The 16,139-nt window shown below is 43.3% G+C and overlaps 1 protein-coding gene across 1 annotated transcript in view; it reads left to right on the forward strand.

Annotated features, from left to right (window-relative positions):
• The window catches only part of LOC144507517 (protein piccolo-like), a 351,797-nt gene that overhangs the window by 11,639 nt on the left and 324,019 nt on the right, over nucleotides 1-16,139 (forward strand). The window contains exons 2-3 of the mRNA XM_078234644.1: nucleotides 517-5,509; nucleotides 5,873-7,950. Coding sequence (XP_078090770.1) covers nucleotides 517-5,509; nucleotides 5,873-7,950 — 7,071 coding nt within the window. The remainder of the gene's footprint in view (nucleotides 1-516; nucleotides 5,510-5,872; nucleotides 7,951-16,139) is intronic.

Here is a 16,139-nt window from a genome sequence, read left to right on the forward strand (position 1 = left end):
GGCAGTTAACTGTCAGTCATCATCAACTGGTGCATTCCAATGGCAAAGCATTCAGAGTTCACTTGCCAACCAATCAGCATTCTCTTCTCATACAGCATTATTTGCTTTTACTTCCTGACATTGGTATTCTTGCAAATTGTCCTGAAGTGTACAAGGCAAGAAGCTTCAACAAAATCTCTCTTTTTCAGCAATGCCCTCATTAGACGTTGGAAATGTAACAGCATTTTAAATGTGTTCAGTTTGTTACTGGTGGGTGGTTAAATGTTGTTGCCAAAAAGGAGACTATTACAAAGTAAAAAAGATGAGATGTTAAATAATACTGTCAATATTTTGGTGTAAAATTTCAGCAGCAAATTTGAATTTTATGCAGAGTTGGCATCCTGCAGCTGGGCACTGTTGTGATAAAAACAGGGTTACTTATTGACTTTAAGAAATCAGTTGTTATTGTTGGAATTATAAATTTATATGATCAATAGTTGCATCACATTTAACAAAATATTATCTTTTCTGAATCAGGACAAAGAAGAAGAAAAGTCAGATTCATCAGCCCTTCCGCAGCAAAAAAGCCCCCAAGGTTTGAGTGATACGGGTTACTCATCGGATGGTATATCAAGTTCACTGGGTGAAATTCCAACCATTCTTCAAAGTGAAGAGAAAGATTTACTGAAAGAGCCAGCTCGGAAAGATTCAGTTTCTCAGGAAAGTAGCCCCTCTAGCCCATCAGATCTTGCCAAGCTGGAAAGTACGGTTCTTTCAATCTTAGAAGCTCAGGCAAATACATTAAATAATGAGAAGTCAGGCCAATACAAAGATCCTTATGGACTTTATGCTGACCATGAGAGGGAGAGACACCGACCAAGAACCTTGCCAATTACACCAGAGTCATACAGTTCGGATGAAGAGGACCTTGAAGACATTCAGGAAGAAGATGAAGATGCTCTGGAAGATCACGGGCATGAAGATACATTAGCTCAAAAAGGCCACAGCGAAAGCTGTGCTTCTCAGGATGAAGCGGCAGTGAGGAGGCAACGGTACGATTCCCTAGAAGACAGTAGCGAAAGTGAGCACTCACCCCGCCCTCACAGGCAGAGGAAGACCAGCATTGGATCATCAAGCAGTGATAGCCAAGGATCTGGTGATGAAGAAGATTTTATTCGAAAACAAATCATTGAAATGAGTGCAGAAGAAGATGCATCAGGATCTGATGAAGATGAATATATCAGAAGTCAGTTGAAAGAGATAAGTGGAAAAGGGCGCCCAGAGAGCAAAGGGCCAGCTGTTAAGCACAAACGTCTTTCAAAAAAAAGTAGCACAAGTCATGATGATGATTCAGCAAGACGGCATTCGTGGCATGATGATGATGATGAAGAGGAAATGTATGATGTGAGTCCAGAGTCTAAGTATAGAGAAACTAAAAGCCAAGACAATGAAGAGTTGTCTATCTCAGCTGGTGGCGGCCTTAGGCGTTTTAAAACAATAGATTTGAACAGTTCTATTGCAAATAAGTATGCAGAAGGTTCAGAAAACAAAAACGATGGATTATACTATGAAGACGAACCAGAGTTAGAGATGGAGAGCTTAACTGATTCACCAGAAGATAGATCACGAGGTGAAGGCTCATCTAGTCTGCATGCAACCTCTAGTTTTACACCTGGTACTTCACCTACATCAGTTTCATCATTGGATGAAGATAGTGACAGTAGCCCAAGTCACAAGAAGATGCTTGGGGAGAGTAAACAGCAAAGAAAGGCTAGGCACAGATCGCCTGGTCCTCTGTTGCCTACTATTGAGGACTCTTCCGAAGAAGAAGAATTACGAGAGGAAGAAGAACTTCTGCGAGAACAAGAAAAGCAGCGAGAGTTAGAACAGCAACAAAGAAAGAGTTCAACAAAGAAATCAAAGAAAGATAAAGATGAACTAAGAGCTCAGAGAAGACGTGAGCGTCCAAAAACCCCTCCAAGTAATCTCTCACCTATCGAAGATGCTTCACCTACGGAAGAGTTGCGACAAGCAGCAGAAATGGAAGAGTTGCATCGCTCTTCATGTTCGGAATATTCGCCAAGTATTGAATCCGAACCTGAAGGGTTTGAAATACATCCAGAAAAAATTATAGAGGTCCAGAAAGTTTACAAATTGCCTACATCTGTGTCACTGTATTCTCCAACAGATGAAAGTGCTGGTCGTATTATGCAAGACGTTGATGTTATTAATCAGAAGTCTTTGAAAAGTGCAGAAGAAGCGTATGAAGAGATGATGCAGAAAGCGAAAATTCTTCAGAATCAAAAAGAACCTGATGACATATTTGAAAAGGAGCCTTTATATGGAGGCATGTTAATCGAAGATTATATCTATGAGTCTCTCGTGGAAGATACTTACAATGGGACAACAGAAAATCGTTTTCTTCATACAGGACAGGGGACCAGAACTGGTTTGTCACAAGAATCTGAAAAGAAATTAAGAAGTCCAGATGAAATTTATGAAGAAATAATGAAGAAAAGCACAGGTCTCAGTGATCCTGGACATTATTATTACAACCAAACTTCAGATGGAAAGCTCCATCAACAGGATTTGCCTTCCAGCCTGGCTGGTGTTAAAGAAACATTTGTTTCATTTCCATTGGATGTCACAGAATCTTCCACAAAGACACAAAAACAGTTGTTAGATGCTGATGCTGCTTATGAGGAGCTCATGAAGAGACAGAATACACTGCTGACTCCTGGAACTAGCCCAACTCAGCCAAGCTCTCCTGAATCGCTGGCATCTGCTGAATCAGAGACCACTGGTAGCCCTTCAGTATTCATATCTGCTTCCACAAAGGTGGATGACAAATGTACAGCCTCAATACCACTGTCTGCTACAGAACCAGTGCAAACTCCGTCAACAGGTAGTATGATGCATGCTATTCCTGACGTTAAAATTACCCAGCACTTTTCTGTGGAAGATGACATTGAAGTAGAATATAGAGAAAAGCAATTTGTAGATAATTACACCAAAACAGCCAAAGAAAGCAAACCAGAGAGTACAACCAGCAGCGGGGAGATGGGAGATACAGCATCAAAAACAGTTACATCGACAGCTTTTGCCACTCCTGTTAGCACGGTTACTGTTACCATGACAAGTAGCCGTCCTGTTTGTTCCACCACGCCAGCTGATGTATCGAAGACAAAAGATTTTGTTGTCCTCAGTATAGCCACAAGTGAAGAAAATTACACTTCAACACAAAGAGCCACACCTACAGTGAGCCCATTAACTTCTTCAACAGGAAAAATCCCACAAGGGCATCCCATTTCAACCAGTGGTCCTTCAGGGCAAACAACCACGTCAAACCATGCACAGATTTCTGTGTCTCCTAATCTAGAGAGCTCTAAGATTCTCACCTCCACTACAACGACTTCAGTTCCAGAAACTAGACAGCCTCTAGATAAACAGTCAGCTGTGGATAGTATTTCTCATACAGCTACCTCTTCAGTATCTATGGCACCAACTTCAGTGGGGGTTGCAATTTATGGACCCCCAGGGAAAACGCAACCAATACAAGTAGGTGCATTAGCTTCCACTGTGTCATTACCAGGAAGAGACAAAATTGCAACCCAAACTACGACTTGGGTTCCTTCTGTTCCTTTTGAAAGGGGATCATTTGTTACTCGGCCAACATTACATTCTGCGACTGATTCGTCATTCCCTCCACCACCTCCTCCCCCTCCTTTACCCACTTCAACCTTTCCAAAGCCAGTTATCATCCCAAAGAGATCCGCAGGTGATGTACCAGCCTGTAGAATGGGAATCCCTATGCACACTAGTGTTGTATCTAGTTTATCTAATACATTTGACCAGAGCAGTTTAACAGTAAATGGAAAAATGTTTCATCCAATGCCACCTCCCGTACCACCTAAACCAGCCTCCATTCCATCAGGATTGGTTTTCACCACGAGACCAACAGATGGAATACGACCTGCAATTCCGCCAAAGCCTTCATTTGCTCATCTTCCAATAACAGCGCATAGGCCAAGTGATTTACAACATAAACCTTCAACCTCAACTGCAACTTTGTCTTTGAACTTGACTTCACCAGGAGATTTCAAACTAATCTCTCCCACATCTCCCATCTCCCCACATTCAAATAAATCTTCTCCAAAGTTAACTATGCATTCCCAAGCCACATATGTAGTGATCACTTTGCCATCTGAACCTGGTACTCCAACAGAATCTGTAACCTGCCAAGCATCGACCGCCCAATCGTTAGTATCTCCTTCAAAACAGCATGGTCCATCGTGTCTACCGTCAGCGATTTCCCTGGCCCACTTTACCAAATCTTTGGAAACTCAGAAAATAGTTGAAAAGGGCAAATCAGAGACAGTTTATTTTTATCAGAGTTTGGCACAGGGTGTTGTGTCAACAGTTGAACATGGGACCTCAACCGATGTCTCCCAGGCACCAGTTTCATTGATCTATGATAAAGTGCCGAGCACTGGCACAATTAGTGTCGCTATAACCATACCTCCTGAAAGAAAATATTCTGAATTTCAAGAAAATGGGAGAACACTAGAACACACAGCACAGTTTACAAGTGATGTGATCGATCTTCGTACTTTGACAAATTTAGATGCCGGAATGACAAATAATGGAATGGATTTGTCTACTTTCTCCATTGATGGAAGACGGCATGCTTTAGTGATTGATTCTGGTGGCATCCGTCATATCAGCACAGTTCAGCCGGCTATTGTGAATCTAAAAACAACTGGATCTGATGAACAAATTCCAGTTTCAACACTGGCAATGTCTACTGGAAGTATGACTGTTGTTACCTGTACAACCACCACAACGTTTACTGCTACCACTGACAGTTTTGAAAGGTCTGTGGATCTTGCCCATGTAGTGTCTATACCACTTCAGCTAACAACCAAAATTGATGAAGCAGCATGCAGTATTGCTTATTGTCAGTCACCTGCAACAGGTACGATGGAAGTACCAATCAACCTGTCCTCGAGTACTGCTGCTCCCATTTCAGGCTGGCCTGTTACAGAACCAGTAACCAAAGCTCCTGTTGGTACAACCAATGGATGGATAGATATGGAACCAGAAGATAAAGCAGTTGATTTAAGCACAACAAAGCCCCATCGGATGATGGCGACAATGGATGAATTAACATCAGGAATTGTTACTACAATTGTCGAGGAGGAAGACAAACCTGTAGATCTAACCGCTGGAAGGCGGAATGTTTGCTGTGATATGGTTTACAAATTCCCATTTGGCCGCAGTTGCTCATCTCTGACGCAGCAACCTGCTTCCACTCTCCCGGAAGACCGTTATGGGTACAGAGATGACCACTATCTATATGGCCGCGGTGGGTCGCAAGGTTATCGAGGATTTGGGAGCATGAAGCCTTCCATGTCTGATACCAACTTGGCTGAAGCTGGTCTGTTTTTATATAAAAGCAAGCATAGCTTTGACTATTGCAGCAGTGATACGGATGCTGCGGTAGATCTAACAGCAGGGAAGCTGACAACAGGTCAGTATGATACAGCGACAGATCTTTCTTTAAAATTTAAACTGCATGGGTTCCCACAACTCATACTGGGCTAATCCTTTTCTTTTGCATCATTTCTAATCCTTTTTTTATACACAGAACTTTAAGCATGTGAAAATGGAATGCACTTTATTATTTGATCTTTTTATTTGCCGACAGCTGGTTGCATGCATTGCATGTTTTTTCAGCATTGTTTTTGCTTCATGTGTAATTGCAACTGTTAATGATGATGAAGAATTGCATGCAATCTTTGCTTTAATCACCTGGATGGAATGGCAATGATTATCCCCACAAATCAATTTGATTATCTCGGAATGAGTTCTATTTCTGACACTATAATTACAGGTGAATTAATGGACTATTCTGCAGTTTGTACTCAGCCTCAAGATCATCTCAGCAAGGGAACATTGAACTATCCAGATACACGTCAAGTGATTGCTGACACTGGCACGCCACAGTATTCTCAAGCAAGAATAACATCAGCAATAGGAAGTCACTATGGCATGCCAAGTGTTTTACGTTCTTCTGGTGGTGTTGTTTATTCTTCTGTGGCAACTCCAATCCCGTCCACCTTTGCAATTACTACTCAGCCAGGTTCAATATTCAGCACATCTCTTGGTCTCCATAGCAGTGATACAATGCCTTCGCTATCAGCATTGCAACAAATTCAGCCAATGCCCAAGTCTTCCAGTTACTTGACAACTGCTGATATAGGAAGAGAGATGGGTCCTGGGGTTTCTCTAGGTTTAGATACATCTGCGCTTGTGCCTAACCTAACAACAATGACAGCAACATATCCAGATGCATCATCAGAGGTCAGCTTTATGCAGACTGAAACTGATTACATGCAAAAACATCCCATTGACCCTTCAGTGGTTCCCAAACTGTCTCCCATTACTTCACCCGTATCTGAAGAAAACAAACATTTGTTGATGGAAAGGGAAATCCTCGAATTTGAGAAGATGAAGCAGATTCGCTTTGCTGAAGAGCTCGAGCGTGAACGACATGAGATCCAGATATTTCGAGAACAAGAAAAGCTGATTGTACAGCGAGAACTTCAGGAACTTCAAACAATGAAGCAACAACTCCTTTATCAACAGGAGGAAGAGCGCCAAGCTCAGTTTATGATACAACAAGAAACAATAGCCCAGCAACAGATGCAGCTCGAACAAATACAGCAGCTGCAGCAACAACTCCAACAACAACTTGAAGAGCAAAAGATTCGGCAGATTTATCAGTACACGTACGATCCTTCCGGTTCCCCTTCTCCTCAGACAACAACTGATCAAGCAATGATAGAGTCGCAATACACAACAGCAGAAAATGGTCAGTTCTGGCATTCCCAGGATGCTAGTACAACAGCTTCAGCCATGATGGGACATGATATAGCACAGACGCAGCCGTGGTATACAGCTCAATCCGATGGCATTCCACAGCATGTTCCTCAACCTTGCATGCTGAGTTCGGTGTCAGAAATGTCTTTGAAAGATATTGACGTCCGAGAGGCTAGAGCACTGAGAAAGAGGAGCTCCATGCCAAGGCTGCGTGGTCAGTACGGTGACAATCTTGATGGAAATATACAAGAGCCAAGATCATACAAAAAGATAGTTGACAGCGGAGTCCAGACTGATGATGAGGAGGGAACAGAAAGATGTTACACCAGTCGAAGAAGAAGAACAAAGAAGAGTGTGGATAGCTGTGTTCAGACTGATGATGAAGATAATCAGGAAGACTGGGATGTTCCCACCAGAAGGCGGAAGTCTCGTGTGGGGAAGTATGCAGATGGTGGGACAGAGATAGATAAAACAAAACGCACACATTTTGCAAAACTCTCTAATATTGCTATGCAGACTGTAGCTGAGATTTCTGTTCAGACTGAACCTGAGGGAATAATAAGGACACCTTCAATAAGGGCTAAAATTGAATCCAAAATTGAAATCGTAAAGCATATTTCAGCTCCTGAGAAAACATACCGAGGTGAAAGCTTAGGTTGCCAGACAGAAACAGATTCAGATGGACAAAGTCCCCAGTACCTGAGTCACAAGATAATTACAGCCATATCCCCACAAAAAACTGATAAAAAGCGTCCGACACCTTTAGAAATAGGTTATTCAAATCATCTTCGAGCAGATTCCTCCATTCAAGTTGCTCCCTCTCCACCCAAATCTCCGAAGGTTTTATACTCACCAATCTCACCAATGTCCCCAAACAAAGAATTGGAGGCAGTCTTTGTGCCCTATGAGAAATCATCTTCTGTTGACAAAAGCGCGCAGAAACTGATGGCTCCTGAACCACCAAAAAATCAACCTCTCAGTCCTCGGACCATCAAGGTGATGCAACGATCCATGTCTGATCCAAAACCATTGAGTCCAACGGCAGAAGAAAGTTCCAGGTTACATTTCCAGTATAGCGACAGCTACTCGGTAAGAATTCTGCAACTTAATTGTTCCTGATTGTTTGTAGCATGGAACATTGCTTTTAAATGAGTAGATAATGATGAATCTGCTATAGGCATTGTACATCTGGCAACTATAACAGCAGCACTTCATAACGCTACTAATTTTTTATTCAGTATGGCTGACAAATATACATAAAAGTGTCATGTCTCATCACATTTTTCTGGCTTAGTTTGTTTCCTTAATTATTCACAGTTTATATTGCAGTTTGGGCTTTATGCAGTGTCCTGGTTTAACAGAGGGATTGGAAAATCACAGGTCAGATTTCAAGGGATGTAGCCACTTAAGTTTAAATGCTCGCATGACAGGCAGAGATCTTACAGCTGTTAGACATGTTGAAAATACATTTAAACTGCTGGCAAGCTTTGGCAAGGCTGGAGGGTCGATGGAGAAAATATTACTATGGAATAATAATAACTCTGGGGAAATTAATGGAACAGCAGTGACCCTTCATGCCTGGCAGAATGCACATCATGCTACAGGAGGCCTGTCTGTGAAAGGTGACCCCTTTCTTGGTAAATCTGGATGTCTGGTTATTGGCCAGCAAAGCTTGTAATAAGCCTGAGAAATAAAGTATAAGGACTGAAAAGTTGTTTCAATATTGCAGCTTGGATATGAGTGCCCTTGGAGCAGATATTAATAACACTTACAGCCACCCTGCAACATTGGCAATGAGCTGATCCCCTGGGAATGTGCTGCCTCTGATTATGCCACCTTGGTCCTTGCTTATCTCCATGACATGTTATCTTCTGATATAATTTCAATCGCAGACCAGTTTGTTTTCCCTCGCTGCTTTTAGCTCAGAAATTTCCAGTTTCTAACTGACTACATTATGGTTTTTCCCAAACTCCTTGTGTTAGTGGTGAAATAATCTGTTTGTCTGATGCTGATTCCAGCATGACTGTGGCTCTGTGAAACAGCTTGAGATATGTTTCTATATCAAAGGCACTATACAAATGCAAATTATTGTTATTATGTAAAATCCACTTTCACCAACCACACCGACCTCTTTTTACACCAGTTTCTGTTCTGCTGATATCCTGGAAATTATTTGTTTATTCTCTACATTTCAATGCCTTTGTTTAAGGCCAATCTTATCACAATTATTAAATAAAAATTCCAAAAATGTTCAACAAATTCATAAGAATACAATTTCCTGAGGTTTTTATTTAAATTATCAAAGCAACTTTAATAACAAAAATTGTGGGGACGATCTGACCAAAAAAATTCTAAGTGCTGAAAGAGTGAAAACAGGTTAAAAATCCAATCTTACCACACTCTGAGGAAACAATGGAGCAAAATCTGTTTCCTGCCAGCAGAGGGAGGGGTGGGGCCTAAACTCACTGAAAGCCGATAGATTGCAGCAGAGGGCGCCATTGCGCTTGTGCCAATCTCTCTGTTCTGCACAATGGTACAAAACAGAGATCCAGATCTGTCACTGCCTCCCCCCGCCTTCTGATCTCGCTGCTGTGGGAGCTGAGGTGTGGACAGCAGGTAAGATTGCACCCACATGCCATGGATAATGGCAAATTCCACAGTGCTCAAATCTCAAAAGGGAAACTAGAAACAACAGCCAACACCTTTATTTCTGCGATCTGTATAGTATGAGGAGAAGTTCTGAAATCCAGAAATTATGCTCCTGACTGATCTTACAGCAAAGTAAACATTTATTAAGAAAAAGGTGGGGAAATTAAATTAAATAGAATGGCATGTAAATCCTTTAAAACAACTCCTCACAAACCTAATCTAACTATCTTCAGAGCTAATGTTCTCCTAATGAGTTCAGTAACTCCCTATAGATTTTTAAATCTGTAAAAGTCCAGTATTTTCAATCACTCAGGGTGGGATTTTCCGACCGCGCTCGCCCCAAGGCTGGAAATTCCCACCAGAGGTCAACGGACCTTTGCATGGTCTTTCCCACCAACTACAATTCCCATGGCGGGTGTGATGGGAAAATTCCTCTCAGGAACTTTAATTTCTCTTGGGGTATCCTCTGCAGTGTCTTCTTCAGATCTGGCTTCATTCGGACTGCTTGATGGGAGTTTGACCAAAGATTCCTACTGTCAGCTGAGGTCTAAGACATTTCCTCCATAGGTTAAATGTATTATTCCCCTTTGATCTCTCTATTCCTCATCCAGTCTCTTTAGAAATTCAGTCTCCCAGAATTGATTAAATTCACTTCTTTACATTATTTCTTAGGATTTAAAGAAAGGGTAAACTAATCCTCTCCTTACTTTACCTATAGACAACTTTCTTTTGGAACCTGTATAAATCCTCTTTTGAACAACCCATTCAAATCTACTTCTGTTATTGCTTAATGTAAGCATCTGTTTGAAGTCCTCCTCGTCTCATTACTGTAATCAATCCCACTTCTTATTGTCAGTTTATGTTCAGATATTCACCCTGCCTCTTGCTTCAATTCCCATTCACACATCCTCATCAGTTTAAGAAATATGACAAGAACATTTTACCATCATAAAATTATTTCAATTTCTTGGTTTCCCTGACATGATGGAAGGCAGGGCGAACAGGCTGTCGAAATTAAGTTGCTTCACGTAGAGGGTAGTAAATCTGCCAAACAGATGAGCAAGAATACACTGGCAGCAGCTGGCTTGGCAACATCAAGAGAAAGCTGGTATTTTGAAAAAAAAAGTCATTGTGGGATTTAAATAAGCAGAAAGGATGGTACTTTTTGAATTTTGGAACTGGCAGCTGTACTGCTGCAATCCCTGCTGCTCCTGTTCAAGTCTGTGCTTCCCAACCACTCTGATTTTCATCCTCTTGCCATTTCTTTCCATTTGGACTTTCACTGACATAGGAGAGAAATGTTAGAGATGTAGCAAAATGCTACTCGAGAAGCCAACACAACCCCAATTTCTGGTGCTTTGAGAGTGTCAGACATTAATGATGAGAAGTTGAGCAGGCAGGTCAGAGGTAAGGTGCAGTAAAGATGGATATCCAGCAAGTGAAATAATTGGAACAAGCATTTGGAAATGACAATGGCGTTGGGCACAGAGACATCAGGCAATTCATGGGGCTGGCAACATATAACACGAGAAAAGTTGCTGAAAATTTTTAATGTATAAAATATATTAGAAAGAATCATAGTTCCTGAAGGGGTTTACTGCATATCCGGATTTTTAGCGTGGTTGCTTTGTCTCCTGTAATCTTCCTAACATGCATCAATAATACTTATGGCAGGTACTATATTTGCCATTTTTTCTTTCCATTATGAATTACCGAGTGATCAAATGGTTTCTATACATAGTATATTTTATAAACATTTTCAGGTAGATATTCTGATGTATCTAATGGAAAAGTTTTTTTTTGCAGCTATCTATCTGCACAATCCAATTACAACATGTGATCTATTTACACTAACTCATTTATTTGCCATGGGGAAACATTACTTTGCCATCTGGCAAATCGCAAAGGAAACATGTTTTATATCATTTCCTGTCAAGATTGATACAATTCTGTTCAGTCTTAAATTTTGTCACATTTATTCAGAATAAGGAATGGAATACATTAAATTTATTTTAATTATTGATAATATACAAGCCTTGTGCTTTCATAAATAGGGCATCATTGAACAGAATCAAATGGCTGATACCATCAAAGTCAGCAGAGTACATTTTGAATCTTTCATCTCAAACTGCATCCTATTTACTTCCATAGAACTAGAGCAGATTTCAGGAGTCATTTATTAAAGCAGTAATTTCTAATTGTGGAATTATGAATAAGAGTTCAGTGGAATCTTACTGAAATACTGTAAATATTTATTTTGATATTTATTACAGTCAAAAACATTCGCACTGCTGCCTCACAGCGCCAGGGACCCAGGTTCGATTCCCGGCTTGGGTGACTGTGCAGAGTTTACATGTTCTCCCCGTGTCTGCGTAAGTTTCCTCCGGGTGTCCGGTTTCCTCCCACAGTCCAAAGATATGTAGGTTAGGGGTTATTAGCCGGGTAAATACGTTTGGTTATGGGGATAGGGCCTGGATAAAATGCTCTGTCGGAGAGTCAGTGCAGACTCGATGGGCTGAATGGCCTCCTTCTGCACTGTTGGGATTGTATGACTGTAAGACATTCTTGGCCACTTTGAGACACTTGAGTAAGTATGTCAAGCTGTGCCTTAAGCCATGAATTAACTTAAAGTTAAAGGATATTTTTATTAATTGTTCGGCAATGATTTAATTTGGAGAAGGGGGTGACATCAAGGTAAATATTCATAATGGGTGGTTGATGGCTATGTACCTGATGCACATCAATTTAGACACGAGGCTCGAAGCTTCAGTAAATGAAGGCTTTTATTAACTATTAATGAAGCTATCAGAACTTAAGTACACTATCCCAGACTGAAGGGGTCCCGGCCAGAGCAGGAACTCTTATACCTCTCCCAGGAGGCGGAGCCCGACTGGGATGTGCCACAACAGTAACAAACACAGGTGTAACAACCCCACCCTAACCCAACAGCAACAGTAGTACAATCCAACAGTAACATATATACATCCTTGTAGTACTGGCCAGCCCTGGCTCAGTACTATCCAGTGGGAACCAACGATGGTTCACCACATTCACCCCTCCTTTGAGAACAAAGGCCGGCGGGGTACAAAAACAGAATAAAGTGTCAGCAGTCTATAAGTTCAGACGGTCTGGAGGACCGCACCGTCGTTGTGACCTCCTCAATACCGGCGGTGACATCGGAGTAGGCACTTGCGGTGGCGTTCTCCCCAAAACGGCGTCCAGCTGTTCTTCCACGGACTCACAGGCCGGTTGACCCTGATGAGACGGTAGTGCAGGGGATCCTGACATGCCCTGCGGTGGCGACCATCTTCGGGGCTCAGGCAAGCTGTGCATTGGAGTAAAATTGTTAAGCAATGGTCCCGATTCTGCCCGCGCCGTGTCCGGGGAAGAAATGAGAGATAATGGATTTGTTACTGGGGGTATGGGAGCGACAGGAGTTGCTACGTCCCCTGCAGGCGCCAGGTCTCGGATCGAGACCGTGTCCTCTCGCCCGTCAGGATATGCCACATAGGCATACTGAGGGTTGGCGTGGAGGAGGTGGACCTGTTCGACCAAGGGGTCGGACTTGCGGGCCCTTACATGTCGCCGCAGGAGGACGGGCCCTGGGTACGTCAACCAAGCTGGTAAAGATATCCCCGAGGAAGACTTCCGAGGGAATGAGAACATCCTCTCGTGGGGAGTAGCATTGGTTGCCATACACAGGAGGGAGCGAATAGAGTGAAGCGCATCAGGGAGGACCTCCTGCCAACGGGAGACTGGAAGACCTTTGGATTTCAACGCCAGTAGGACAGCCTTCCAGACTGTAGCATTCTCTCGTTCCACCTGTCCATTACCCCTAGGGTTGTAACTCGTGGTCCTACTAGAGGCAATCCCGTATGAGAGCAGGAATTGCCTCAAGTCATCGCTCATGAACGACGAGCCCCTGTCGCTATGGATATAGCTGGGGTACCCGAACAGGGTAAAAAGATCATGGAATGCCTTGATCACCGTGGCAGCGGATGGATCCAAGCAGGGGACAACAAACGGGAACCGGGAGTACTCATCGATTATGTTTAGAAAGTACACGTTCCAATCTGTTTACCTGGATATCCATCATTGAACGATCGAGCCTATGAGGCTTAGCCTGGTCCAGGATGATCGACGCCACCGTTGGTTCATGAACGCCACTGCAGGCAGCTGAAGTCGATGCTGAGGACCCCTGCTGGTCGCTCATGGTCATCGTCGACCAACATGGCCGCCCCCATGAATCGCACGTGGGTGAGGGCGCCAAACTCAGCGACCCCTGGTGGTCATACTCCTCCGACTCCGTCGACCGTAATGGCGTCGTCCTGGACTCGCACGTGGACGAACCACGCGACGACTTCGACGATGATGGTGATGATCCCAGCTCCGAAGAATCGCAGGCCGCACTGCCGTTCCTGGGTTTCGATCTGCATACCTTTGCATAATGACCTTTTTTACCGCATGCGGTGCAGATTACCGCTTTAGCGGGACACTTTTGTCGGGTATGTTTTGCTTCTCCGCAGAAATAGCACCGCGGGCCGCATGGGGCTGCAGCCGTCGTCTGGCCCAAATGGGAGCACGCCATAACACAGCACTTCGAGCCCGAGGGGCGAGGAGGGATTTGCGACTGCTCCTGCCACGTTGTCTCCACGTGGTCCTCTGGACATAAGACTAAGCTCTTTGAAGCCGACTCGAGCATTTCAGCTAATTCGATGGCCTGGGTAAGATTGAGATTACCCTTTTCCAGCAGTTTGAGACGGATGTATGATGACCCGACCCCAGCCACAAACGCATCTCGGGCGAGGTCGTACATGCTCTGCTCAGCCGACACAGCTTTGCAGTCACAGCCCCTGGCTAGCTGTAAGAGCTCATTGGCATAGTCCTCCATGGTTTCGCCCGACTGCCGACGTCGTGTAGCGAGGAGGTAACGAGCGTGTATCTCGTTAGGTGGTTTTGTATAGCGCTTCTTTAGAAGCTCGAGGGCCCTAGGGTAAGTGGTGGCCGCATGGATCGGGAGGTAGACTGTGTCGCTTGCCCTCGCATGGAGGACCCGGAGTCTGTCATCATCTGTAGTGACCGCTGCGGAGGCTGCTAGGTAATCTTCGAAACACTTCAGCCAGTGGTCGAAGGTGTTAGAAGCGCCCACCGCACGTGGATCTAGTGGCAGACGTTCTGGCTTGAGAATTTGCTCCATACTCTCCTTCCTTTTTTTCTTCCGTCGAGAGTTTAATAATAGTTAATAAAATTGATGCACATCAATTTAGGCACGAGGCTCGAAGCTTCAGTAAATGAAGGCTTTTATTAACTATTAATAAAGCTATCAGAACTTAAGTACACTATCCCAGACTGAAGGGGTCCCGGCCAGAGCAGGGACTCTTATACCTCTCCCAGGAGGCGGAGCCCGACTGGGATGTGCCACAACAGTAACAAACACAGGTGTAACAACCCCACCCTAACCCAACAGCAACAGTAGTACAATCCAACAGTAACATATATACATCCTTGTAGTACTGGCCAGCCCTGGCTCAGTACTATCCAGTGGGAACCAACGATGGTTCACCACAGTACCTTTGTGCTGAGCCACAGAGTGGTATGATGCAAGATTGTGCCCATTATTCACCATATGCTGACTTTCTTCTGGCTTCAAGCTATCTGTGATATTTAGCATCCTCCCTGTTGGAGGAGAATCCAGAGGCAGAGAGCCTGAAACAAGGAGAACCAATCATCTAAATAACGAAAAGCGACTGAAACTTTTTATCATCTGTTTTATTGTTTTATATTCGATGGTAAGGTGGGTGTGGGAAAATGATTTTATTGCTGGTTCAGAGAGTGAGTATATACACGTCTAAAGGAAACCAGGAGGTGGCTTTTTCCGACCATTCCCGCCAGCAGGATCTTCCAGTCCTGCCGATGGCTAACCCCCGCACACGGGATTCCCAGTGGTGGGGTTTGGATCCAATCAGAAATTCCATCGACAACAGCGGGACCAGAAAACCCCGTATCTGGCCAATGGTGGGCCGCCTCCCACAGCTGAGAAAGACGCTGCGGGGGCACGGAAAATTCCTCCCCTTGCCTCCCCATTTTTTTCAGTCCAAATTTACTGTCGATAATTCAAAATTTACTTGCAGTTTAAAGCAATTACAAGTCTCTGAAAATGTTGTATTCCTCTTTGGTAGAATGCAGGTGGAGAAGTGAGACTTTAGATAGACTTGAGATAGAGGTTTACAGCATGGAAACAGGCCCTTCGCCCAAGATCATTAAAGCTTTAATATTTAAGCATTTAATTATTGTTCTGACCAAACTAATTGAACAAAAGGGATGTATTAAAGTGACAGTATACTGTAATACACTGTTACAATAAAGCTGGTCAAGGTTTCTGTTCTGAAAAAATGAGATGTATTCATACTCTGTGTCATTGCTTAATATATTCTGTGAGTCTTTATGAAGTTGTTATTTTTGATATTATGTACTTCCACATTACATTTAGCAATTCTGCAGGATCGTAATCAGAAAAAGGCATGTTTGTTATTCTAGGTTCCTGTTCTTTATAGCAAAACATTTACAATGCAGAAGGAGGCCATTTGGTCCATTGAGGCTGCGCTGACTCACTGAAAAAACATTCCACC

Source organism: Mustelus asterias, chromosome 19, assembly GCF_964213995.1.
Source record: "Mustelus asterias chromosome 19, sMusAst1.hap1.1, whole genome shotgun sequence".
NCBI classification, from domain to species: domain Eukaryota; kingdom Metazoa; phylum Chordata; class Chondrichthyes; order Carcharhiniformes; family Triakidae; genus Mustelus; species Mustelus asterias.